The 27810-nt window shown below is 42.4% G+C and overlaps 1 protein-coding gene across 1 annotated transcript; it reads right to left on the bottom strand.

Moving 5' to 3' along the window:
- Positions 1–1698: 1698 nt before the first annotated feature.
- LOC116124108 lies at positions 1699–25958 on the bottom strand. Its single transcript, XM_031409813.1, has 2 exons — positions 25571–25958; positions 1699–1775 (listed from the first exon to the last, which is right to left on the bottom strand). Exons 1-2 carry the CDS (start codon positions 25944–25946, stop codon positions 1699–1701), a joined length of 453 nt encoding a protein of 150 aa, XP_031265673.1. The 5' UTR covers positions 25947–25958.
- Between the last annotated feature and the right edge of the window lie 1852 nt (positions 25959–27810).

Raw genomic sequence — 27810 nt, 5'->3', positions numbered from 1 at the left:
CTACTCTTCTTCTTCACTGCTCTACCTACTTTTTATGATTTTATCCCCAAAATTCTTTACTCTCTCATTCTCTTTCTCATGTTATTCGCTCTTAAAACTTATGAAGAGTGAAATTGTTGAAGCTTTCACTACTCAAGGTGCCACAATTCGCTTCGTTTTCTGTTTTATCAGTTTTAGTATGTGTGTTGCTCATTTCAATTTAGTTTATTTAATGGTTGAATCATGCTTCTTTTTTAAAAGGTTTTTTGTTCTAATTTGAGGGAAAAAGACATGGATCTTGTGAGTTTATTTTGTGTTTTGTGTCTAAGAATGTTCATGTTTTCTCAAATTAAAACCTTAATTATATTTTAAAGGACATTATTTTTCACCCTTTACCCACCACTTTCCTACATTTCAAACGTCATCGTTCAATGCTCATAAATATTAAAGAAATTTGAGTTAGTATCTATGTTTATACCAAGAAAATTCCCCATTTTTTTTATTAATTCCTATTAAAAGTCAACACAACGTTGACTTGATTTAAGTTTTTGTTGACTTTAGCTTACGCTATGTCTGATCAACATCATGAAAATTTATATTATAATATTTGGAAGTAAAAAATAAATAAATAAATAAATTAATTAAAAGAAGGTTTACTCAATACATTTACTTAAAATTTTGCTTCTTATAGATTTATTTAAGTAAGAAAGTATTGTATTATTGTATTGTTGTTCTTTCAGGTTCTTGATATTGTATTGTTATCTTTGCTTAAAGTTTGGTGAGTGATTTTTTTAAATTTTTTACTAGTTGTTTGGTAAACAATGGCGAAGTAGCAGAGGCCTCTCACAAAAATCCTGAATCAGCCAATGATCCTTGACTTCTTTACGAGCCTTATCCTATAACTTATTAGTAATAATTTTAAATTTAGTAACAAAATAAATTACTACGAATAGGTTTAAGCCATTGTTCACCTCCAAATCCTTCATTACATTCAGCCATACATCTCCACTAAAAGCCTAGAATTACGTTCTAATTGAAAAAGGTTTTTATAAAAATGGTATTACAATTAGGAGGACATAAGTTTTTATTTATTTTTATATATGATAACAATTCCATAAAAGAAAAATTTAAATACAAAAGATATATAAAATTAAATTGATTTCAATCCAGCAAGAGAATCTGCCTCATGCACTTTGTTTTTCTATTACTTAACCTAAATTTTTTTTCAGAGACAATACAAGAAACAAAGTACTTCTGAGACATTACAAAGCAATAAAATCTAATAATCTTTAAGAAGAGGTCCTTTTCCATCATCAAAATGAATGCTTACATATTCCTTTCCCCATCAACAACAGCCTTGCAATGTATATACAACATAGTATTGGCCTACACATGTGAGGAACACCCAAAAAAGTAGCAAATGTGAAGTCGTCAAAGATAGAAACACAAGTGCCACATCCCACTTATCACCAAAATCTGTACCAAAAAAAATTGTACTCGCTAACAAACTGTTCCAAACTGAAAGCCCTATCATCATTAAAAAAGTCAAATACAGAGACAAACCCGCCGATTTATATTCATTTATTAGACTTGCACTCCTCTTTAAAGCCTTCACGCCCCAGCTTGATTCAACCACCACAATCACAGGTACCAAACTCCACTTCACTTCCAAATAAACCAAAACAACAGATAAACAATCAAAATAACCAATCCAAACCATTAAAAATAAGGAGAAGAGTAATCATGGTGATCGAACCCAACAACTTCAGCAAATTTAACAACCGAAAACAAGAAAACTGCTGTTGATGCGTGCTTTTGACACCAACTAATCGACAGGTGCGTAAAGTTGATTGGTCAAGAGACACGTGATTATGGATAAAATGTAGAGTAAATGCAACAATGAGAGCTTTTTAAAGTGGTTCGGATGCTAAGGTAGCAAATCCTACGTCCACTGATAGTTGTATTAGAATCGTGGGTCAGGTCGCAACAGCGGACTGACTTACAAATGATTAGGGAAAAGTAAATACAAAGATACAAGAAAGAGAGAAAGCTAGTTCAGAGTGTAAAAAGGCCGAATCCCCTCAATGAAGGGGTTTTTCCTTTTTATAGTGAGATGAGTGCAGATAATCATCATTAAATCCGTGGGTTGGTGTGAATGTCAGGACTAAATCTGGCTTTACGTCACATTGCCCACCTTCCAAGCTGATTTCACGCGATTTGGAGCAGGGAATAGACACGTGGGAACTCCACGGCGTCTTACAGGCCTGACGTGTGCTTACCGTTCTGACGGGAGCAGGTCACCCCCCATCACATGATTTCCCACATCAGCCCTTGATTTCCCAGGCATAACAGAAGTCCCCTAGTTTTTAAGGTTTGAGGATCAAACCTTGAAAACTAAGTCATGCCGCGATTGGAGGCCCTGACCATTCCGACTTGAATGAAAGAAGCTCGGGATAGGACCTTTTGTGAACATGACCTCGCGTAAACCTCATCCGAACGACCTGACAGCCATCGCCCAAGCGTCTTGACTTCATCGGGCGTTCTTTACTGTGCCTTAGAGATGGAGATTTAATAAGGTCGTCTCTGCGTTGACAGGCACTCTGCACGTGTCAGGTGTCTGCCAGGCGCATTAAATGCATTGTGTGCTGATGCGTTACTGCTTTGGCAGAGCATTAATTGCATGACACGCCCGAAACGACAACCCTCATCACAGTAATAAATGCGGCGTGGGGCGCATTTAATGCGGAGAGAGAGAGAAACGTCGTTTTGATTCCGAGGGGCGGTAAATGCCGGTTTGTAGTCCATATAAAAACCCAGATTTTCCAGATGAGGCCACCAGAATCCCATTTGCCTTGAGCGAAAACTCTCTGCAAACCGGAAGCCTTTCTTTTCCGATTGACATCTCTCCGATACCTGAAGCAAGAACCATCCACGGTCACGTCCCCCAAAAGGTAAGGGTTTTTTGTTCCCCCCTTTTTTTTTTGGTGGTACAATGGCGTTGCATCATCTGATGTTTCGTCAGAGGCGCGACGATGGAGTCGGGTTCCTGCCATGAATGGCGGCTCGAATCACTGTTAGGTTTTAGGGAATTTGCTCCAAGCCGCCGTACGGGGCGACATACAATGGCTAAAATGACCTTCTATCTGTCGGTGTTGCAGACTGCGGAATGGAACCCTCAGCATCCAGATCCGAAGAAGGAGCCGGTTCGTCTTCGCGGGATGTTCCCGTGGACGAATCCCTTAAGGTCTTCTCGGTTCTCACCCGAGAAGAATTTGAGAGGATAAAGAGACAGTTCGGCGTCCGTGCGGGGGTGTTCCTCGACGCCACCCGGTCGTCGCGGCATCTTTCCGATAGCCTGGCTGCGATCTCCGAAGAGATCTTCAAGAGTGGGGGATGATTCCTCTCCACCCTTTTATTAGGTCGGTCCTGGATCACTTCGGGATCGCACCAATGCAATTAACGCCAAACGCATATGTCATCGTTATTGCGATGTACATCGCGTGTCGTGAGAGCAGCTTGGGCGAGCTAACAGAGGTGGAGCTCGGCTGTTCGTATTACCTCAAAAGGAGTAAGGACAAAGATTCTTATTACTTATCTCGGCGATCTACCATCGCCGAAGGGATACATAGCTATCCCAGCAACGCGGGGGCCTACGAGACGAAGTTCTTCTTCTTCTGCTACGACGGCTACTACCGCTTTCAGAAACCAAGTAAGTCCCTCTTCGCTAGATTCATTAACTATGCGCTCGCTTTTTCTAACGACCTGCATTCTTTTGCAGTTAACAAGACGACCAGCCTAGACCTGCTCACCGACCCGGACAGGATTGTGTCTTTTGGGGTTCTCCCCGAAGAAAGTCGAGATGCGAGGAAGCTCGTGACGACTGTGAACTTGTGGAAGTATGATTTTTTCAACGACCAGGTGTCTTTAGAGTCCCCAGAATGTAAGTTGCACACTGATTCCTTTCTGGTCGTGGAATAATTTTTGCTTAGTTACTAACGCACCTGCATGCAGCGACCATGCCTTCGAAAGAATCCGAGCAGCCCCGGCGAGCACCATTCAACTTCCTTCGATCGAGGAAAGAAAGGGCGGCCGAAGCTGCTCACCCCACAGCAGTACAACCGGTGTGAACTGCCACGCCTTCCCAGTCCTGTCCTGAGCAAGAAACGACCAAGATAGAACAGGTCGCTTAGCCACCACCTGCTCGCCCGAGGCGGAAGGCTCCGGCCTAGCGGTCGAAGAAGAGGAAGCAGATTTAGATCGATGAGTTAGAGACCGAATCTGAGGAAGAACCACTAAGGTGGCGGCGAGACGTCAGAAGGAGGTCGGGCAAGGAACCCGCGGATGAGACGGTTGCTGCCGACAAGGCGAAGGACACATCAGTGTTGGATTCATTGGGGAACCTACCCGAATACCTGCAGCCGATAGTCTACTCTCTGCTTGAGTGTGGGCTATCGGAGTCATATGATGAGTTCGCTGATACGGGCGTTGACCTGATGACCATGTCGTTCCAGCATCTAAGCAAGGTAAACGAATTGTTCTTAGAGAGTTTGTTCGCCATTTTCATTCTAACTCACTTCTTGTTCGCAGGCTTTGCTTGCCATGAGGATGTCCATGGAGAAAGCTCGACTGAGGGCCGCGAAGGGGGCAAATGATCTGAAAGAGGAGATCGCGAAGCTCAAACAGAGCCTGGAGACCATCGAAGCGAAAAGAACGTAATCGTTTGAGGCGGCGAACAGATACTTGAACCAAAAGGAGGCCGCTATGCGGACAGTTGACTTCCAAAAGACGGAGCTTGAACGGCGTGCGAAGGAAGTAAAAAAGCTTCAGAGGACAACCGCTAGGCTCTCCAAGGAGATCAGAGAGAAGGACTAGGAGCTCCAGACGACCTTAATACGGGCTCAGCGAGCAGAACAAGAAAGGGAGGCCTCCGAAAAGGAAAGGCTAGCTCTCGAGGCCGAACTCCAGGAGAGTTAGGGAAAAATTGCTTCCCTGACTGAAGAAATGCGGATCCAGTCAGAGGAGATCGAGGATAAGGCCGTCGACTAGGCGATCGGGTCCATTTATACCCTGCGACCAAAGAACCCAGATCTGGATATGTCCGACCTCCCAAAGGGGTGGCAAGAGACCTTACAGATATTGGCAGAGGGAAGATAATCAAGCAGCAGCAGTAGTTGCCCGAGGATCCGACCAGGAAGAGGGTTCGGGTCTTGCTTCGAAGGATCCCCCCACCGACAAGGCATAGTGCGATGAGACCGACTCCATAGGAATTAATAGGGTCTTAACAATTTTTGTTGTACATGAGATACGCTTTGCTTTCAATCGCTGTTCGCTTAATCATACACGAGTGCAGTTTACAGTTCAGTTTGTTTACATAGGCAATATTACATGCGAATTGTTACAAGCGAACAGGATAATATCCTACAATAAAAAGGGAACTAACAAAATCAAAACCTAATTTACAATGAGCACTGAGTTCACGATTACTGATAGTATGGCCGGAGGTGCTCGGCATTCCAAGCTCGGGGTACTTTGGAACCGTTTGGCCTTTTGAGATGGTAAGTCCCCGGTCTGATCACCTTGTCGACCTGGTATAGACCTTTCCAGTTCGGTCCTAATACCCCCGCGCTTGGCTCTCTGGTTCTGAGGAGAACTTCTTTTAGCACAAGGTCACCGACCTGGAAGTCTCTTCGCTTGACCTTTGAATGGAAGAATCTCTTCGCACGCTGTTGGTAGGCTGCTATCCTTAGCGAAGCTTTGCTGCGGTGCTCCTCAACAAGATCCAGGCTCGCTCTCATAAGTGCTTCGTTTTCAACCTCATCGTACAAGTCTCTTCGAAGAGAACCAGTTCCTACCTCTACAGGAATCATTGCTTCACAGCCATAGGCTAGCGAAAAAGGCGTTTCTGAGGTGGAGGTTCTCGGAGTTGTCCTATACGCCCATAAGACTTCGGGGAGATCGTCGGCCTAATTTCCTTTGGCTGCCCCAAGTTTGGCCTTTAGAGTGTGTTTGATGGTCTTGTTAACAGCTTCAACTTGGCCATTTGCTTGCGGTCTGGCTACTGAGGTAAATTTTTTATGGATGCCCAGCTTGTCGCAGAACTGCTTGAACTCCTCGTTATCGAATTGCTTTCCATTATCCGAGATGAGGGTGTGGGGATTCCGTAGTGGCACACTATATTCTTGAAAACGAAGTCTTTCAGCTTTCTGGTTGTGATCGCGGCCAGTGGTTTAGCTTCCACCCATTTTGTGAAATAGTCTACCGCGACCACGGCATACTTAACCCCCCTTTTTCCGACTGGCATGGGACCGATAAGGTCGATCCCCTACATGGAAAATGGCCAGGGGCTAGACATCGTTATCAGCTCGTGGGAGGGGGCTCGCGGAATGTTCGCGAACTGCTGACACCTGTCACACCTCTTGACAAAATTGTGCGTATCTTCTTGGATCCGGGGCCAATAATACCCTTGACGAACAACCTTGTTCGCAAGAGATCGAGCAGTTGTGTGATTACTGCAGATCCCTTCGTGAATTTCCCTCATGATATAGTCTGCTTCTTCACTGGTTACACATCGGAAGAGAGGGGCACTGAATCCTCTCCTATACAGCTGGTCCCCGATGAGTGTGTAACGAGCAGATCTTGCTCGCAGGACCCTTGCCTCGACCTTGTCGTCTGGCAAGGTCCCATCCTTGAGGTACTGGAAAATGGGAGTCATCCAGGAGCCCCGGTTGAGGCACATTTACGACCCGTTCGGTTGAACTGTAGTTGGAGCATCGACAAACCAAATAGGAATGCTATCTGAGCTTTTGAATCCAACGATGAGGGATCTTTGCTAGGGAGTCCGTACAGAATTGCTATCTTTGGGAATTGAGTGATTTCAAAGTGTTTGAACGACCCGAGAGCAGCCTTAGCTTCTTTCAGATAGCGGACCATGTTTTCTTCTTTGGCTTGATATTCCCTCAAAATTTGGTTGACAACTACTCTTCTTCAATCATATCACAACTCAAAATCACCCAACAATTCCAAGTCACGCAACAAAATTCTCAGATCTATGATTAGAAACTTGAAATTTTTCGAAACAAAGCTTTGGGTTATTGAGATCTTACCAAAAAGAAGGAGTGTGCACCACCAATTGAACCAGAAACGACCCAGATTAGAAAGCCCCAAATTTTTGATCCAAAAATTTTCGTAAAATTTTCGCAAAAAAATTGTTGTTGAAAAGGGTTGTTTTAGTGTTTAGGAATGTGTAGAGTAAGAAATTTGGTTGGAAAAACAAAAGGAAGCAAAAGATGGAAGTTTGAAAAATTCTCTCTCAACTTAAAATGCAAGGTGGGTGAAAAATGAAAAAGATAAAGTGAGTATTTATAGAAAAGCATCGTCGCCGCGGCGAAGAAGAAACTTCGCCGTGGCGACGTTCTTCGTTTATGAACCCTAAAAATTTCCCAGGTTTCGCCGCGGCGAAGAAAGAATTCTTCGCCGAGGCGAAAACTTCCAAAGGATACAAGTAATAAAATGTTGGTGGACTTAGAACCTAGTTGAGAAGTGCTTGAGGCGAAATTTTAGGATTAGACATGGGTGAGGAGATGATTTAGGCATTTTTTCGGAACGTTTGAGCCTTCTAGCCAACCCATGAATGAAATTATCCCTAGTCACCCATTTGAGCGTATCAATTCTATTGCTTATTTTTCTGGAAAACAAACAAATTGTCCAATCCTTTTCCCTAAACACTCTATCGTACCCTTAGGAGAATCGATCCTAGTGCAAAACAAAGAACGAGAAGAGTGTACAAATGAGCAAAAGAATAGTTTGGGGGTTGCGAGAAGAGAAATGATGAAGAGGCCAAAAGAATAGTTTGGGGGTTGAAAGAAAAGAAATAAAAACAAAAGAGGTAGTCACCTCAATTCAATTCAATTGTTGATTGATTTCGTTAAAAAAAAAAAAAAAAAAAAAACCCAATTCTGCCTAGTTTAAGGGTATACAGGCTGGAAACCAGTAACCACCTTAAAAACTGCCTAGCAGTACTTGGCGACCTCAGGTTCAACGCCACGTACACCTTAAACGAATTTCCCCCGTGTTTGTGGTATCCAAAATAAGAAAGATACGCGTTTGAGGGCTGTGAATTAGTAGACATGTCTATGGTGGTTGAGAAGAAGTGGGGTTCGATGTGATTTTAGTTTTGCTTTAGGACAACCGAGTTCTCTACTTGTTACTCCTATCCTTTTTATTGGAACCCACTACCGAGCCTAATGTTACAAGCCTTTAAAGAACTTTTGATTCTTATCTATGTCTAGTCCTCATTAGTGGAGAGTAGTTCGATATTTAGGCTTATGGAGTCTGCCACCATTTGATAAACTTTACATTGTGCATAAAATAATCCGGGAAGTTGGAATGTGGATTGAAGTGGGGATCACCTACTTGGTGGACTGATTGAGGAAGACAGTCGATGTAGCTTATAGCTTCTGGAGTGTTGAACATTTCCTGTTAATAATTTTTCAACAATCTTTGAGACATGTGCAACTTAGGCAATTCGTTGTGGAATTTGAGTTTGTTGGTTTTGTTATTTTTTTTTTTTCAGTTTTGTTGTGTGTGTTGTGATTTTGTTTGTTGTTAGTTGTCTTTGTTGTCGTTAGTTTTGTACCGTATGTCGGGGACGAGCATATCTTTAGTTTGGGGGTAGTTAATAATCCGTGGATTAACAGTTTTCATTAGACATTTTTGTCGGATTTCAGGTACTTTCTAGTGCATTTTGACCTAAATTGTTGCCTAATTCTTACTTTTTGTGTTTCAGGTTAAAATGGATATTTTGAGCAAATAAGGACAAAATTGGATATTTTTGACTAGAAGTTAGCGGATCTCAGAAGTTAGGAGAGTTCTGAAACAGGATAAAGCACGATGAAGTTTGTTCAAGGGAGAGCAACGAGAATCGAAGAATCAAATGAAAAGCAAGCAGAGTGGCAGTTCTGTAATTTCAGAACTTTTCAAGAAGCTTTGCCCCGGCAAAGAAGGCCAACAACGAGCATGTCTGCTTTCTCTTCGCCGTGGCGAAGAATTCTTCTTCACCGCGGCGACAGTCATTATTTTCAGTTTGTTAAAGCACAGTTTGCTTTGTGCGTGTTTTGGCTGGGTAATTTGGATGAGGTATAAAAGAAAAACTTAGCCTTTTGCCTAGGGGTCTTTGTCTTTGTAGGGTTAGCTACTTTTACATTTTTCTTGGTGAATTTGAGCGATTTGGATTGTAAAAGGGAGAAGATTCGATTCTAACTAAAGGATTCATCTTTTGGGGAGATTCTTATCTTTTATTCAGTTTCATTATGTTGAACTTGATTATTTCCGTTTTTTCGTTTTGTATTATTGATTTAGCTATGAACTAATCTATTTTGGGTTAGGGTTTTGATTGTAGTTGGATTTTAATGGGTTAAGGTTTGATTGTTTTATTTTTATAGAATATGCTTTGGTTGTGTGTTTACTCTGAGTTTAATGCGTATGTATGAACATGATGAGATTGAGAAATGAATCATGTTAGGCTTCTTGGGTAATCACCATTATAGTATTGGATGCTAGAGATAGATTCAAGAATTAATGAAATCATTGTAGGATTCTTTTGCTTAATGAGTTTGGAATTGTTAATCTTCAATTGTTGGGTGCGGAAGGTTAATAAGGATGAATAGGAAAACATAGCCCGAGAGGGTAGTTTAACACCTTAGTGAGTTCGATTTACAACCATTGCGTATGAATGTGAATGTAGCGTAATTTTAGGTTTAACCCATAAAATCCAAATGAAGTCAAAACCCTAACCGTTTTACTTGAATTGATTATCCGTGTTTTCATATTGCATTCTTAATTAAGTTTTTGTTTAAAATCATGTTAGTTTTAAATTAGAATTAGCTCCCATCAATCCAAAGAAATCGATTGCTTCAACTTGATAACATTAGGAAAACTCAGTGCTTTGCTAACAATCCTCGTGGGAACGATACTCTACTCATCATTTTATTACTTGTGCGATTAGTATATGCTACAATTTGCATGTTGTAGGAGACATGCATCAAGTTTTTTGGCAGACTCCATAAGCCTAAATATCAAAATACTCTCCACTAATGAGGACTAGATATAGAATCAAAAGGTCTTTAAAAGCTATAAGTTAGGCTCGGGTAGTGGGTTCCAATAAAAAGGATAGGAGTAACAAAGTAAGAGAACTTGGTTGTCCTAAAGCAAAACTAAAATCACATCGAACCCACTTCTTCTCAACCACAATAGACATGTCCACTAATTCACAGCCTCAAACGCGTATCTTCTTATTTTTGGATACCACAAACGCGGGAGGAAATTCGTTTAGGTGTACATGGCGTTGTTAAACCGAGGTCGCCAAGTACTGCTAGGCAGTTTTTAAGGCGGTTACGGTTTCCAGCCGGTATACCCTTAAACTAGGCAGAATTGTTTTTTTTTTTTTTTTTTTTAACGAAATCAATCAACAATGAATTGAATTGAGGTGGACTACCTCTTTTGTTTTATTTCTTCTTTCAACCCCCAAACTATTTTTGGCCTCTTCATCATTTCTTTCTCGCAACCCCAAACTATTCTTTTGCTCATTTGTACACTCTTCTCGTTCTTTGTTTTGCACTAGGACCGAACTCCTAAGGGTACGATAGAGTGTTAGGGAAAAGGATTGGACAACTTTGTTGTTTTCCAAGAAAATAAAGCAATAGAATTCATACGGCTCAAATGGGTGACTATGGATAATTTCATTCATGGGTTGGCTAGAAAGGCTCAAACATTCCGAAAAAATGCCTAAATCATCTCCTCACCCATGTTTAATCCTAAAATTTGCCTCAAGCACTTCTCAACTAGGTTCTAGAGTCCACCAACATTATCAAGACTTTCCTAACGACATAAAATGAATCTAAGCATGCCGAAAAAATATGAAAATGGTGGTTGAACCATCAACAAACTTTAATCAAAATCCAGTCAATAAACATAAACTTGAAGCAATGCTTAACATTTCTCAACAATAAAATTGCAACAACCCTATTCTCATCATTGATTTGTACAATTCATCATTGGCAAACAAACAACTAAAGGAAAGAAAACTAACAAAATTTTTTTTTTTTTAACCGTCAATTTTTTTTTTCTTAGTTTAAGGTGTACATGGCGTTGTTAACCTGAGGTCGCCAAGTATTGCTAGGCAGTTTTTAAGACGATTACTGGTTTCCAGCCAATATACCCTTAAATAGGTTTTAATTTTATTTCCTACCCCCAAACAAAACATGACATTGTCCCCAATGTTCCATTATGCATAAATCAGGAATAGAGAAAAATAAAAACAATAAAGGTACGAGAATGCTCCCTGGTTAATCCATGAAGTGTCGCTCACAATGAACACCGGTCTCGGACTTTTCATCACCCATAATCTGTCAAAACAATTGAAACTGTGGTGTCTCTTATGTTAGCACAAATTCACAACTAACTTGAAAATATTACAACCTAACTCTTCCTTTCAACAACTACAAATTAAAAGCAACAACTAAAAAAAACTAAACAACTAAACAAAATCCAAAACCAAAATAAAACTGAGTTTAATGTTTCGAATGGACACAAAATTAAATGGAAACAAATAAAAATAAAAAAAAACAAAAAACAAAAACAAAACAGGTGCTCTGGTTCAATCTTCTTCTTCCTCTTCCTCGGAGTCCATCCACTCATCGAGTTCCAGTCGGCCCATTGGTATGCTGAAGTGTCAACATTGAGCTCCTTAAAGTGTTCGTCAGTAGCTCATGCATCATCTGAGTCTGCTCCACCATCCAATCCTGACGTCTCTTCATATATTCATTAGGCCCATCATCTGGCATCATCTCTTTTTCTGACCTATGGAGCTGATGATTGGCAAGGCTTGTTCTTGCCTTTTCGCCCCTGCTCTTGGTGCGCAGCTTCCATTCGGTCAAGGTGTTTCTTGTAATAATCTGAATCAGAATTGGAGTAGCATGAATACGTGCTCGTCATCCTGAACCTTGACCCAGCTTTTAGGTATAAGGCTGTGATGAGATGAGGGAAACAGTAACTTGCTCGCCCCTGTTTGATGGCTAGCTTGACGCTGTTAAAAATTATGTCTCCCACATCAATACTCTCCTGTGGCAATAGAGTAGAGCAAAACTGCCTTCTCATGAGTCACTGTGCTGTAGTGCAATTCCAGCATTAATTCACACAGACAAAATATTGCTATAGTCGAGCCATCGGTATCAATTGCGTTCCTTTGAGCGTCTTCTTGTGTTCTTTGACACTTCCCACTCTGCACCCGGTTTCGTAATGACGGAAGGATGACATTATCCTCAAACTGCGATCTTTTAAACTGCACATATTCATCCGTGAGAATTTCCGGCAATTTATAAAACTCATAATCTCCTTTGCTGTAAATGCACATCTCTCCCTCTTACAAAAAACAGTATCGTCATGACAGTCCGGGAAGTGGCATAGAACTCCTTACCAACGGTTCTACAGCCGGATGTTCAGGAGCACGCATAAACATCTCCAACGTCTCCCTCTACTCCCGTCCAAGGCTTGTGTGCGGTCAATCACGCTCAGGGATGATACCCTATCCTTTCTTTGGATACCGCCTATATCTTTTACGGGCTTCATCATTCACAAACCGGTTGTCAACACTCTTCCCCTTACTCTTACTCTTGCCCTTGTACGGTTGCTAATTTTCGGAGCCATGTTCCAAATGAAATTTCAATCCAAAATTATAACCCCAAAAATTCAGACCTAATCTACACAGCCACTTCAAACTGCAAAAACAAACTATACTTCCAAAAATTCGCAATTCACCCCCAAACTACAAATTTTTCAATTTAACACAAACATCCAAAAATTCAACACCCACACTCCTAACAATCAGTTAATGCACAAACTACTCTTCTTCAATCAATATCCACAACTCAAAATCACCAACAATTCTCAAGTCAATCGCAACAAAATTCTCAGATCTATGATTAGAAACTTGAAATTTTTCGAAACAAAGCTTTGGGTTATTGAGATCTTACCAAAAAGAAGGAGTGTGCACCACAATTGAACTGGAAACGACCCAGATTAGAAAGCCCAAATTTTTGATCCAAAAATTTTGTGAAATTTCGCGAAAATTGTTGTTGAAAAGGGTTGTTTTGGTGTTTAGGAATGTTGTAGAGTAAGAAATTTGGTTGAAAAACAAAATGGAAGCAAAAGATGGAAGTTTGAAAATTCTCTCTAACTTAAAATGCAAGGTGGCGTGAAAAATGAAAAAGATAAAGTGAGAATTTATAGAAAAGCATTGTCGCCGCGGCGACGTTCTTCGTTTAGAACCCTAAAAATTTCCCAGGTTTCGCCGCGGCGAAGAAAAATTCTTCGCCGGAGTGAAAACTTCCAGAGGATACAAGGCTTCTTCGCCCCGGCGAAGAATTCTTTATCGTCGCGGTGAAATGCCTTAGCCAATTTTCCAAAAATTATTTTCACTTTCTTCGTCGCGGCGAAGACAATTCTTCACCGGGACAAAAACGGCCAGGAGCTTACCCAATTTTCAAGTCTCTTCGCTGCAGCGAAGAATTCTTGTTGCCCCGGCAAGTTGGAACTTTTTATACTTCCTTTGGCTAAAGACTTCACCGAAACACCCAAAAACAATTACATAAGACTTCATAAAAACTCATAAAGAAATTAAACAAAATTAACAACCAAAATGACAAACAAAAAGTTAAAAACACTTGGGTTGCCTCCCAAGAAGCGCTTGTTTATAGTCGAAAGCTCGACTCTCTCAATTCTCAAGTTGGGATGTCAAGCCGAGTTGGGTCATCACCCCCTCATGTATGGCTTCAACTTGTCCATTGACCGTGAAAGTGCCCTTTTCTTCATGTGTAACTTCCACTGCTCCAGATGCATGCCTTGTAATATTGAATGGTCCGGACCATCTAGACTTAAGTTTTCCAAGGAATAGCCGAAGTTAGAATTGAACAACAACATCTTCTGTCCTACTTCAAATTCCTTTCTCCTGTATGCTTGTCATGCACTTTTTGTCTTCTCCTATAGATCCGGGCATTTTCATATGCTTCAAGACGAAACTCACGGTTCGTTCAAAGTCAGCATCCTTTCTCTCCAGTAGCTTCAAGTCCATGTTTAGTTGCTTGACTGCCCAGTATGCTTTATGCTCGAGTTCAACCGGCAAGTGGCATGCTTTCCCATAAACCAACCTGAATGGAGACATAACAATCGGAGTCTTGAAGGCAGTTCGATAAGACATAATGTATCATCTAGCTTCCGTGACCAATCCTTCTAGATGCATTAACTGTCTTTTCCAAAATCCCTTGAGTTCTTTATTCGATAGTTCCACTTGCCCGCTGTTTGTGGATGGTATGGTGTTGCGACTCTATGTGTCACACATACTTACTCAACAGTGGTATCCATTTGCCTATTGCAAAAATGAGATCCTCCATCAATAATGATTGCTCGTGGTACCCCAAACCTTGAGAAAATATTATTTCTCACAAAATTAATCACTACCCTAGCATCATTAGTTGGCAATGCAACTGCCAACCCACTTTGAACATAATCCACCGTACCAAGATATACGTGTTCCCAAAAGAACTGGGAAGGGACCCATGAATCAACCCCCACATCAAAAATTTCAACCACCAGGATGTTGTTCAACGGCATCTCATCCCTTTTGAAATATTGCCCATCCGTTGACATTGGTCACACTCTGAATCATCCGGAAGGAATCCTTAAAGAGGGTTGGCCAATAAAACCCCGATGTAACACCTTGGCTGCTGTTCTAGCTCCCCCAAAATGGCCACCTACTTCCTTCTCATGACAATGCCTTAAAAAGCTCTCCATTTTCTCCTCCGGGACACATCTTCGTATCATGTGATCAGTATAGTGTCTGTAAAGAAATGACTCTTCCCAAAAGTAGTACTTTAAAACTGAGAAAAATTTTCTCTTTTGTGGTAGTCATACCACTTGGGAGCACCCTTGATGACAAATAGTTTACAAAATCCGCATACCATGGTGCTTCTTCCCTCTCATAACTTATCCGGAAATGTTTCTCATTGGTATTTCCTCCTCATTCCCTTGATTGGTCTCTCAATTCTCGACAAGTGATAGCCACCACATTTTCCGACCCCTTCTTGTCTCGAATTTCCAACTCGAACTCTTGAAGTAGTAAAATCCATCTTATCAGCCGAGGTTTACTTCTTGCTTTGCCAGTAGGTGCCTGAGTGCTGAATGGTCGTGTATACGATCACCTTTGCACCTAACAAGTAAGAACGAAACTTGTCAAAAGCAAAAACTATAGCAATAACTTTTTCAGTGGTGGTGTAATTCAATTGTGCATCAACGAGTGTTTTGCTAGCATACTGAATTACATGCAAACATTTATTTTTCCTCTGTCCTAATACTACCCCTAAAGCAAAGTCACTAGCATCATACATTAATCGAAGGGCAGTCCCCAATCGGGAACTGCAATAATAGGTGCAGATACTAATAATTTTTTGAGAGTAGGAAGGCATGCATACAGTCATCATTAAAGTAAAAAACAACATCTTTATTCATAGATTGCAAAGGGGTTTAGAAATTTAGAAAAATCCGTTGAAGTGTCCGTAAAACCCCGCAGCCCAAGAAACTTCGGACTGCTTTGACATTTGATGTGGTGGTGGTAGCTTCTCAATCACTTCTGTCTTTGCTCAATCAACTTCAATCCCATCCTTGGAAATCCATGCCCGAGCACTATTCCCTCTTGGACCATGAAGTGACATTTCTCCCAATTCAGCACAAGTTTGTTCCTTACATCGCTGCAAAACAAGAGAAAGATTAGTTAGACAGTTACAAATGATGAGCCAAAAACGAGAAGTCATCCATGAAGACTTCTATAAACGTCCACCATATCTCCAAAGATCGACATCATGCATCTTTGAAATGTTGCTGGTGCATTGCATAACCCAAAAGGCATCTTCGATAAGCAAAGGTGCGTAAGGGCAAGCGAAGGTCGTTTTCTCTTGATCCTCAAGAGCGATGGCAATTTGGTTATATCCTGAATACCCATCCAGGAAACAATAATAGGCATGTCCTGCCAACCTCTCCAACATCTGATCAATGAAGGGTAATGGGAAATGATCTTCCTTGTCGCCTCATTAGTTTACGGTAATCAATGCTACTCTCCAGCTGTCACCATTTGTTGGTATCAACTCATTACTCTCATTCTTTACTATCGTGATCCTCCTTTCTTCGAAACCACTTGTATGGGCTCACCTATGGGCTATCGAAAATAGGATAAAATCCGCATCTAAGAGTTACCATCCTTTCTCACCACTTCCTTCATGAAGGATTCAATCTTGTTGTGGTTGCACCCTAGGCTTAATATCATCCTCCATGAGTATCTTATGCATGCAAAATGATGGCGAAATACCTCTAATGTCTGAGATGGTCCATCCAATTGCTAGTCTATGTTCCCTCACACACCTAATCAACCTCTCTTCCTTAATGCACTCAAATCTGAACTAATAATCACCGGAAAAGTTTCTGAGTCTCCAAGATAGACATATTTGAGGTGGGGCGGTAAAGGTTTCAGTTCAAGCCTTAGAGCTTCTTCATTTTTTTCTTTTGCCTTCTCTTTGTCAAAATCAAACTCCTCAAATTCTATATCTTGACTTCCTCAATCGGTTGAAGTGCTTCTAAATCCTAGCACAATCATTACTTATCGACTCTTCTACCTCTACTGTTTTATTGGCTATACAAGCTTCTAGAGGTAATTGTGGGGTGTTTTCTTCGTGGATTCCACAACCAGTTTATCACCACATCGACACAGCATGAATCCGATTCAGACGGAAACTTCATTGCATCAAAAACATTGAAAGTTACTATTTCATCTGAACCCTCAATAGTAACTCCCTTCATGCACATCAACAGTGCTCTCCCTGTGGCCAAGAATGGTCAGCCAAAAAGAGAGGAATTTCCTTATCCTCTTCCATGTCCAACACCACAAAGTCTGCTGGAAAATTATCTTCCCCACTTCACCAATACATCTTCCACTATCCCCCTCGGGTGCTTTATTGACCTATCGCAGTTGCAACGACATGGTCGTTGGCTTACTCACCAATTCCAATCTCCTGGAAACAGAAAAGGGCATCAAATTAATACTAGTCCTAGATCACATAAAACACGATCAAAAGTAATATCCCTATAATACAAGGAATAGTAAAACCCCCTGGATCTTGAGCTTCGGGGGTAATTTTTTCTGGAGGATGGCACTGCACTCTTCCGTGGCATCACACGTTTCCTCATCTTCTAACTTCTTTTGTTCGAAAGGATTTCCTTCAGGAACTTCGCATAACTCGGCATTTGCTGCAATGCATCTGTAAAAGGAATGTTAATATGCAATTTTTAAAAATTCAAGAACTTTGAAAATTGCTTATCTTGATTCTTTTCTTCAATCTTGAGGAAAAGGCACGGGTGGGGTGTGAGTGCAATTCTGGTGGTATCTCGGGGAATGGCAATTTCTCCTTCTTCTTTTGCCTTTTGCCTTTTGCCTTTCGTCATTTTTCTTTTTCTCTTCCCCCAAACCACTTGGTTTCTCTTCACAAATGATTCTTCATCAATTTCCTCTTCAGAATCTTCCTTTCCGGTTGCTCAACCTTTTGGTACTTTGTTTTACCTCTTCCAAAACTGTCCCACTTCTCAAAATTATGGCATTGCTTGTTCACATGGGTTAGTCACTGTATTGCTTCGTAGAGAACCCTGCGGTCTATCATTAAGCTTCTCAGCCAATTGGCCCATCTGTACCTCAAGATTCTGAATGAACGCCCCTTGGTTTCTAAAATTTGTTCGTCCCATCTGTACCTCAATATTCGAAGAACGCCCCTTGGTTTCTAAAATTTGTCCTCGTCCATTCATGAAACCTGTGGTCTTGCATGAATTTACCAAACATATCCTCCAACTTCGCCACTCTTTGATCTCCGGTTGATTAGTCACCCCTAGTTGGTTATTTGGAACTTGCCTCTGGTCATTGGTATTTTGTGGTTCTGATTTTCCCAAGCCAGATTGGATGATTTCTCCACCCTGGGTTGTATGTGTGGAGTACGGGTTGTTCGGTTGTCTCTGATTTCTTGCCAAGTAATTCACTTGCTCCGTTGATGAAGATGACGAAGAAAATGTGTTTCCAACTTGACACTCGTGCTCACATGGTTTCTTGCACAAAATTCACATGTTAGTTGAGGTGTTGTAGAGTTTACGCATAGTTCCCAACTGTTTTTGAAGTGCAGTGAGTTGGGCTGAGATGGCTGTGAAGGCATCAACTTCATGAAGACCCGAAGATTTCTTGTTGTAACTCTCTCATTTGGTCTTTGATAGTTGTTGCTTGCCAAAACCTCAAGCAACTACTACGCCCCCTTGGTGTCTTATTCTGCAAGGCCCCTCCGAAGCGCATACACCATGGTTTGCACATTACCCATCAAACCATTGTAAAATGTTTGGACTTGAAGCCAAACTGGCAAACCATGGTGTGGACACTTCCTCTAACTCCTTGTATCTCTCCCAAGCCTCATACAATGACTCGGACTCTTCTTGTAGAAATGGTGATATCATTTCTCAATTTTGATGATTTAGTGGAGGAAAGAACTTGGTAAGGAATTTCTGTGCTAGATCATTCCAAGTTGTTATTGTTCCCGGTGGTAATGCCACTAACCACCCCTTGGCTTATCCAATGAAAATGGGAGAATATCGCAGACTAATAGCATCATCCGACACTCCATTTGACTTGAAGTTGTCACAATTTCTAAGAAATTTGCAATATGTTGATTTGGATCTTCCTTCAAATCACCATTGAATCTAACCGACTGCTGGATCATCTGGATGATTGCCGACTTGATCTTGAAATGTTTGCTTGCACCGTAGGTCTAGTGATACGACCCACTACCATTCACTGTGGGAGTGAAAATTCCCTCAGTGTTCTATTTTCTGGTTCAGCCATTTCAACAACTACTTCTTCAGCTTCTACGGCAAGATTTCTCTTTCTCTTCTCTCTCTGTTACGTCTTCTCACGGTTCTCTCAAGCTCAAGGTCAACAGGAACCAATGGTTGAAGTCTTGCTTTTCGCATAACTGAACGAACAAAATGAAGGAAAGTGAGATCACAATTCTAATGAAAATAAAAGAAAAATAAAAACTCAATCTAGCTAACTAAAGAAAAACTCAATGTTAACTTAAAAAATTCCCTGGCAACGGGCGAAAACTTGATGCGTGTCTCCTACAAAATGCAAAATGTAGCAAGTATACTAATCGCACAAGTAATAAAATGATGAGTAGAGATCATTCCCACGAGGATGTTAGCAAAGCACTGAGTTTCTAATGTTATCAAGTTGAAGCAATCGATTTCTTTGGATTGATGGGAGCTAATTCTAATTTAAAACTAACAATGAATTTTAAACTAAAAACTTAATTAAGAATGCAATATGAAAACACGGATAATCAATTCAAGTAAAACGGGTAGGGTTTTGACTTCATTTGGATTTTATGGGTTAAACCTAAAAAACGCTACATTCACATTCATACGCAAGGTTGTAAATCGAACTCACTAAGGTGTTAAACATACCCTCTCGGGCTATGTTTTCCTATTCATCCTTATTAACCTTCCGCACCCAACAAATGAAGATAACAATTCCAAACTCATTAAGCAAAAGAATCCTACAATGATTTCATTAATTCTTGAATCTATTAGCATCCAATACTATAATGGTGATTACCCAAGAAGCCTAACATGATTCATTTCTCAATCTCATCATGTTCATCACATACAGCATTAAAACTCAGAGTAAACACACAACCAAAGCATATTCATATGAAAATAAAACAATCAAACACTTAACCCATTAAAAATCCAAACTACAATCAAAACCCTAACCCAAAATAGATTAGTTCATAGCTAAATCAATATACAAAAACGAAAAACGGAAATAATCAAGTTCAACATAATGAAACTGAGATAAAAGATAAGAATTCCCAAAAGATGAATCCTTTAGTAGAATCGAATCTTCTCCCTTTTACAATCCAAATCGCTCAAAGTTCATCCAAGAAAAATATAAAAGTAGCTAACCTACAAAGACGAAGACCCCTGGGAAAAGGCTAAGTTTTTCTTTTATACCTCATCTAAATTACCAGCCAAAACATGCACAAAGCAAAACTGTGCGTTAAAAAAACTGAAAATAATGACTGTTGCCACGACGAAGAAGAATTCTTCGCCGCGGCGAAGAGAGAAGCAGACATGCTCATTGCTGCCTTCTCGCCGCGGTGAAGACAATTCCTTCACCGGGGCGAAGCTTCTTGAAAAGTTCTAAAATTAAGAACTGCCACTTTGCTTGCTTCTTCGTTTGATTCTTCGATTCTCGGTGCTCTCCCTTGGGAACAAGCTTCATCGTGCTTTATCCTGTTTCAGAACTCTCCTAACTTCTGAGATCCGCTAACTTCTGAGTCAAAAATATCCAATTTTGTCTTATTTGCTCAAAATGTCCATTTTAACCTGAAACACAAAAAGTAAAGAATTAAGCAACAATTTAGGTCAAAATGCACTAGAAAGTACCTGAAATCCGACAAAAAAGTCTAATGAAAACTGTATAATCCACGGATTATCAACGACCAGCATGGAGTCGCTGTAAACACTGATCGCGGTTGCACCCATTTCTTTCGCAAGTCACAACCCGGCGAGCAGGGCTTCATACTCAGCCTCATTGTTGGTCGCTTTAAACCCAAGCTGGAGAATACCATGAATTCGAGCCCCTTCAGGGCTTACAAGGAGAAGACCCACACCGACTCTTTTTCTGTTTGATGACCCGTCGACGTAAAGGTTCTAGGTCGACAGGTTTCGAATACTTTCCCGGATGGCTTCGCCAGGCTGTTGCTCGCTTGGAAGATAGGAAAATTCTGAGATGAAGTCAGCAACAGCTTGCCTTTTGATGGTCGACCTGGGCTTGTACTTCAGGTCGAACTGGCTTAATTCTATGGCCCATTTGAGCAGTTTACCCGAGGCTTCTGGTTTCTGGAAGACCTGCCTGAGGGGGTAATTAGTCATTACGTGGATTGTATGGGCATGGAAGTAAGGTCGCAGCTTTCTGGATGCGATCAGCAGAGCATAGGCTAGTCGTTCCATTTCCAGATACCGCATCTCGGCATCTGTCAGACACTTGCTTGCATAGTACACTGGCCATTGCGCCTTTTCCTCTTCCTATACTAGAGCTGCACTGACCACAAACTGAGAGACGGACAGGTAGAGGAGCAGGATTTCTTGTGGAAGAGGCTTAGAGAGGAGAGATGGCTTCCCGAGGTGTTCCTTTATACTCTGGAACGCCTGTTCGCATTCGAGAGTCCATTCGAATTTCTTCTTGGCCTTCAGAACATTGAAAAATGGCAAGCAGCGGTCTGTTAGCCTCGATATGAAGCGACTAAGTGCTGCTATTCGCCCATTTAGACTCATGACCTGTTTTTTGCTGGTCGGGCTCTCTATATCAAGCAGAGCTTGAATCTTCTTGGGGTTTATTTCTATCCCTCACTGATTAACCATGTACCCCAGGAACTTTCGTAACGATACCCTGAACGAACACTTGAGAGGATTCAGCTTCATTCTGTACAGTCGGAGGATGTCAAACATCTCAGCGAGATGTGCAATGTGTTCTGAGGCGACTTGGGATTTGACCAGCATGTCATCCACATAGACCTCTATTATTTTTCCGATCTGGTCAGAGAACATTCGGTTAACCAGCCGCTGGTAGGTTGCGCCAGCATTCTTGAGACCGAAAGGCATAACTTTATAACAATACATCCCCCGGTCTGTAATGAAGGACGTATGCTCCTCGTCTGGCTCATACATCGGGATTTGATTGTATCCCGAGTATGCATCCATGAAACTTAGTAGCTCGTTCCCCGAGGTGGCATCCACGAGCTGGTCGATTTTCGGCAGAGGGAAGCTATCTTTCGGGTAAGCCTTGTTGAAGTCGCTGAAATCAACGCAGGTCCGCCACTTGCCGTTCGGCTTCTTTACCAGGATCGAGTTGGCGACCCAGGTCGGGTAAAGTGCCTCTCGGATGGACCCATTTCGGAAGAGGTTTTCCACTTCTGATTTTAATGCAGCATACCACTCCAGATCCATTGCTCTTCTTTTCTAGCAAACCGGTTTGGCCTTATTGTCGACGTTTAATGCATGGCAAATAATGTCTGGGCTGATCCCGACCATATCTGCATGCGACCAGGCAAACACGTCAATGTTTTCTCTTAAGAAGTTTATCAGTTTGGACGCGAGCTGAGGGTTGAGACTGCTCCCAACCCTTAGCACTCGGCTTGGCTCTTTCGGGTCGACTGACACTTCAGATAAGTCCCCAACTGGGCCGCTGGAAGGGATCCCCTGAATTCGAGGATCCATATTATCCTCTGCTGGGCCAGGCTGCGGCTCAATCCTGCTGATCGCCATAGCCTGTCGGGGCGCATTTCGTAGAACACCATTTCCTTTACTTGCCATCTGCACCGCTTTTACGTAGCAGTCGTGAGATGCGCTTTGCGATCCGCTCACTTCCCCTATCCCCGTTGGGGTAGGGAACTTCATCTTAAGGTGGTATATGGAAGTGACTGCTTTGAAGCTTCTTAGTAGGGGTCACCCCAGAATCCCATTGAAGGCGGACGGGCAATCCACGACCAAGAACTCAGTTACCTTAGTTACCTCGTCATAGTAGCCCAGCGTGACCGGGAGTCGGATCGTCCTTTTGGGGATCAAGTGGTCTCCTGTAAAGCCATAGAGGGGGATCGAGGCGGGCTTCAGGTTGGCCTCGTCCAAGTTCATTCTTTCAAAAGCGGTCTAGAACAGGATGTTCACAGCGCTTCCGTTGTCCACGAGCATTCTGCAGACGTTATGGTGCCCTATGAGGGGCGTGGTCACTAGGGCGTCGTCGTGAGGATGGTGCAGGCGAGCTGCTTCCTTTTCAAAGAAGGTGATCGGCTCCTCCTTTCGAGCCTTTTGTGGTCACTGCGATGTGTTCATTACCCTAATCAAGTCGTGATATGCTTCGCGAGCGTACCTTTCCTGCGCACCTCGCATGTTTCCTGCGAGGTGCGGGCCTCCGAAGATTATGTTAACACTATTGTATCCACTGCGATCATGACGCTTTTTCTTTTGCTCCTCTTGGTTCTCTTTTGGAGCAGAGTCATCAATATACTCCTTGAAATGCCCTTTCTTGATGAGCTCTTCGATTGCCTGCTTTAGAGCTCGGCATTCATCAGTGTGATGCCCATTGTCCCGATGGAAACGATAGTATTTTTTGCTGTTTCTGATCGTAGCAGAGGTTTTCATGGGTTCCGGCTCACCGAGCAGGCTAGCCTCCTCGGATTTGTCAAGAATTGCAGATATGGACACATTCAGCGGAGTGTATTGAATTTTGTCATGACGAGGAACATGAGCATAGGACTTTTTATGCTCGTAGCGGGGTTTCTTTCCTTTTCGCTGATCGTCAATGTCTCCTCTGCGATCTGCTCTCCTACTTTCCCCCCGGCCAGACATACTGCTTGAAGCGCCGGGATCGCGATGGCGGAGTGCCGCCAATGAATTCTCTATTCGGAGATATTTTTCTACGAGGTTGTAGAATCTGGTAAGGGAAACATCGTCCTCAGCCTGTAATTCTTTCCACAGGTCGGTTTGCATGCAAACTCCAGCTATTATGAGCGTTCGGATGGACTCTTCGGGGGCATGAGGCACCTTGTTGAGTTCCCTGTGGAAACGGTCGATGTAGGATTGTAGGGATTCATCACTTCCTTGCCTTATGTTGCTGAGATAGCTTAAAGGCATCGAAAACTTTCGATTTGCTTGAAAATGCCATAAGAACATCATGCTCATCGGAGGCCACGAACTAATCGATCCCGCTGGGAGCGACCTTAACCACTGCTTGGCATGAGAAGTTAGAGTCACGGCCAAACAACGGCATTTTGCAAGATTCAAAACCTGGTAGAGCTCCATCAGGTCGTTGAACTCATACAAATGATCCTGCGGGTCATGGTTCCCATCAAACGGCCGCATGTCGGGCATTCTGAACCCTGGTGTGAGTGGAGTAGCTAACACTTCGGGAGAGAAGGGGGATGCAGAGGTGACTTGGGCCTGCTTGTTTTGCCACTCTCTCAGCCTATCCAGAACTCGCTGCAGCTTCTCAATTTGTGGTAATGGAGCCAGTTAGGGATTGCTTTCACCCATGCGAGTCTGACCCTCGTGATTACGGTTCAGGAAAGTACGGAGGTCAGACTCCTCTTTGCCTCGATCGGCACTTCCGGCCGCTCTTGACACACGCTGGTTAGAGGTGTGTGAAGGCGATGGATGGTGCGAGGTATTTTTAGACCCTCGCGGTGGTACGAACCTCCCCGCGAGGTGTGGGGACCACCCGCATAATAACGATTAGGATCATTCTGCTGGCGGTGATAAGAATCACCCCGCCCAGTACTTTTGCTTGGGTTCATCTGTGAAGTGGCATGGGACAGCTCGGGATTCACTTTTTCGCCAAGTCTCAGCTTTGCCGGCACCCTGCTTAGGGCATGGTTTGTGTTCGTTGGCCCTTTGGAGCCTGTAGACTTGCTTTTTGCCACTTGCTTACCCTTACGTCTACGCGCTGTAGTGCTCGCGGCACTGGCTATTTCCCTTTGCCGCGCCTTCCGTGCCTTCGCGTGACCTGCAGGCGTTTTTTGTGATTGCACCACCCCAGCTGTTCTAGATGACACGCCCTGGTCCAAACGGTCCAGCCTCTAGTTGACTATCTGGAGAGTATTGTCGAGCCTTTCTAGGTAGCTTCTGATGGCGGGGTCAAGCTGCGAGGCTGCTGGGATATCGACCGTAGCATTTTGTGGAATTAGAAGTATTCTAGAAGAGGTATCCCCCTGGGTTAGGGGAACTCCCTCAGCGCGCTGGTTGGCTTGCTCAGGTTTAGATTGGCGGGCCATTTGTTGCTGTAGGACCAGTAGGTTAGAGATTCTCCTGATGAAGGATGAACACTAAATCTGGCCCTCCTTCTAGCGCCAAACTGTTGATGCGTGCTTTTGATACCAACTAATCGACACGTGTGTAACGTTGATTGGTCAAGAGACACATGTGATTATGGATAAAATGTAGAGTAAATGCAACAATAAGAGCTTTTTAAAGTGGTTCGGATGCTAAGGTAGCAAATCCTACGTTCACTGATAGTTGTATTAGAATCGTGGGTCAGGTCGTAACAGCGGACTGACTTATAAATGATTAGGGAAAAGTAAATACAAAGATACAAGAGAGAGAGAAAGCTAGTTCAGAGTGTAAAAATGCCGAATCCCCTCAATGAAGGGGTTTTTCCTTTTTATAGTGAGATGAGTGCAGATAATCATCATTAAATCCGTGGGTTGGTGTGAATGTCAGGACTAAATCCGGCTTTACGTCACATTGCCCACCTTCCAAGCTAATTTCACGTGATTTGGAGCAGGGAATGGACATGTAGGAGCTCCACGGCGTCTTGCAGGCCTGACGTGTGCTTACCATTCTGACGGGAGCATGTCACCCCCCATCACGTGATTTCCCACGTCAGCCCTTGATTTCCCAGGCATAACAACTGCAAAAATAACAAGAACCCCGGATAAAATTATATGACAAAGAGAAGTGGTAACGAAGAGAGGCAGAAAAGAGTTAAAAACGGATTTGATAGCAGATACAAACTTGACGGGTCTACCGTAGAATCCTTTGAAGACACTGTAGGTAATGGAGGATATAGCACAGAGTGATAAAACAAAAACATAGGCCGTGTAAGAGAGCGTGAGAATAAGACTTTTTTGGTCTAGGAGAAGGAGTTGAGGTTTGAGGATCGGGTAAATGAAGATAGAGTAAGTAATGGGGACGACGCAGAGAACCCTGAAGTGAAGTGAGTGTTGCTTGATTATGCGTTTTGATTCAGAGGTTATTATGTGGACGATGACCGGAGGAGTTGACATGGTGGATGATGAGAGATAAACACACTGTAGAGAAGGGTGATTATGAATTTATGAAGAAGAAGAAGAAGAGAGATGGTGTTGTGTTGTGTTGTAGAATCATTCAATTAGTAAATAATTGATGTGAAATTCATATGTATGCATTGTTAATTTGACCAAGTGAACAACTTGTCTCCCACGTATTGAGTTCACCTACGGGAAGACAATAAAAATGAAAATTTCCTTGATTTTATGCCAACTTGAATTAAATAAAGAGTAAAGGACATATTCCCACCCGAGGTTTGGTGAAATCCTAAGTTGGTACCCATTGTTGCATTTATTCCAAATTTCCACCTTTAAAGTAGCACTATTAGCATTTTTTAGGTTACATAGGATGCAATTACCATAATGCCCTTAACAAATAATTTAATAAATTATGTTTTAACCCCTAAATTAGTACAATTATAAAATTTAACATTTTATTTTTAATTTATTTTAATAACTCCCTCGACAACTACACACCCTCTTGATTTTTGCCCGATCTATGCTGTTTCTGACGGCATTGAACCCCTTGGTCACTTGCACCACCTTCCCCATAATCCGTTGTCCAAAACCCCTCTGGTTCCTGACTCATTGGCCCTTCCAATCACCAACGCTATTAGGTTTAGGGTTTTTTTGTTCTTCATCGGATTCCAATGGTAAAAATCCAATTGGACATCACCACTACAACCAGCATCTCTAACTCTACAAAGCGCCTATGTCCCCACCAATTGTTTAGTTGTCGTTCGCTAGTAAAGAGGTTCATGTTCATCGTGTTTTTAGTGAAATGGTGGATGGCAAACGATGAGTTGTTGTGGCCGAGAAGGTTAGGGGTTTTGTTAGGGTGATGCGATGAGTCAAACAGTGGCTGTCGCTGCTCAAAACGATAGAAAATCAACAAAAAATAGAAGCATGTTGCAGCTGCGAGGCCGGCAATTAGCGAGCAATGAGGGGTTGTGAAGGGTAAGGTTTTGTAGAGGGGAGGATGAAGGTTCAACTGGTGGTGACAAGGGTGATTTTGGGTGGAAGAATCGTCGGAAAAGGGCAAAAAATGTCAAGGGTGATGTCTGCTAACGTGTGCCAAAGCACTGTTAGAAGTGGCGATCTGCTAACGTGTGTTGTCTCCTACAAAATGATCAATTTATCCCTTTATCTTTACATCAAACACTTTTCTGTCGCTTTAAGGGTAAGAATTTGGAATAAATGCAACCCGCCCACCAGGGGTACATCCTTGGGATTTCGCAAAACCTCAGGTGGGAATATGTCGTTTACTCTTAATTAAAACTAGAAGATGAATAGGTCTTTGTCTTGACTTTTGATATGATGAAGAAATCAATAATTAAGTTTTGGTTGGTCAAACAAAATAATTTCGGATTATATATACGTATATTATTAATTAAGAGTAAACAACTTTTTCCCACCCAAGGTATTCCTTAATGACACTTTCCCACACAAAAAGTTGCAGCATACCACTTTCCCACCCAAAGTTAATATTCTGTTACTACTCAAAGCCGATTTCAGCAGTGAAAATTCTCTCTGTCACCACCATTTGAACCTCCAGTCTCCTCCCTATAAAATCCCTCTCACTCTGGCACATGATTTCTTGCCTATTATCAGCCACCACAAAGCTAGGGTTTTTTGTTCTTAGCTGATTTCCGGAGATGAATATTCAATCGGTCACCACCATTGGTGTCACGACCGGGGGCTATCCTCCATCTTGCGCTACTGTGAGCTCAGGTGCTTTCCTCACTCAGTCGGACTCATAGGAATATCTCCCCCCCCCCCCCCCCCCCCCCCCCCCCCCCTTTAGGGATTTCTTTCGCCTTCCCCACCACTCGAACCCAAGACC

Source organism: Pistacia vera, unplaced genomic scaffold (assembly GCF_008641045.1).
Source record: "Pistacia vera cultivar Batoury unplaced genomic scaffold, PisVer_v2 Contig149, whole genome shotgun sequence".
NCBI classification, from domain to species: domain Eukaryota; kingdom Viridiplantae; phylum Streptophyta; class Magnoliopsida; order Sapindales; family Anacardiaceae; genus Pistacia; species Pistacia vera.
The sequence above is the reverse complement of the archived record's forward strand: the minus strand, read 5'-3'. Positions and strand labels throughout refer to the sequence as shown.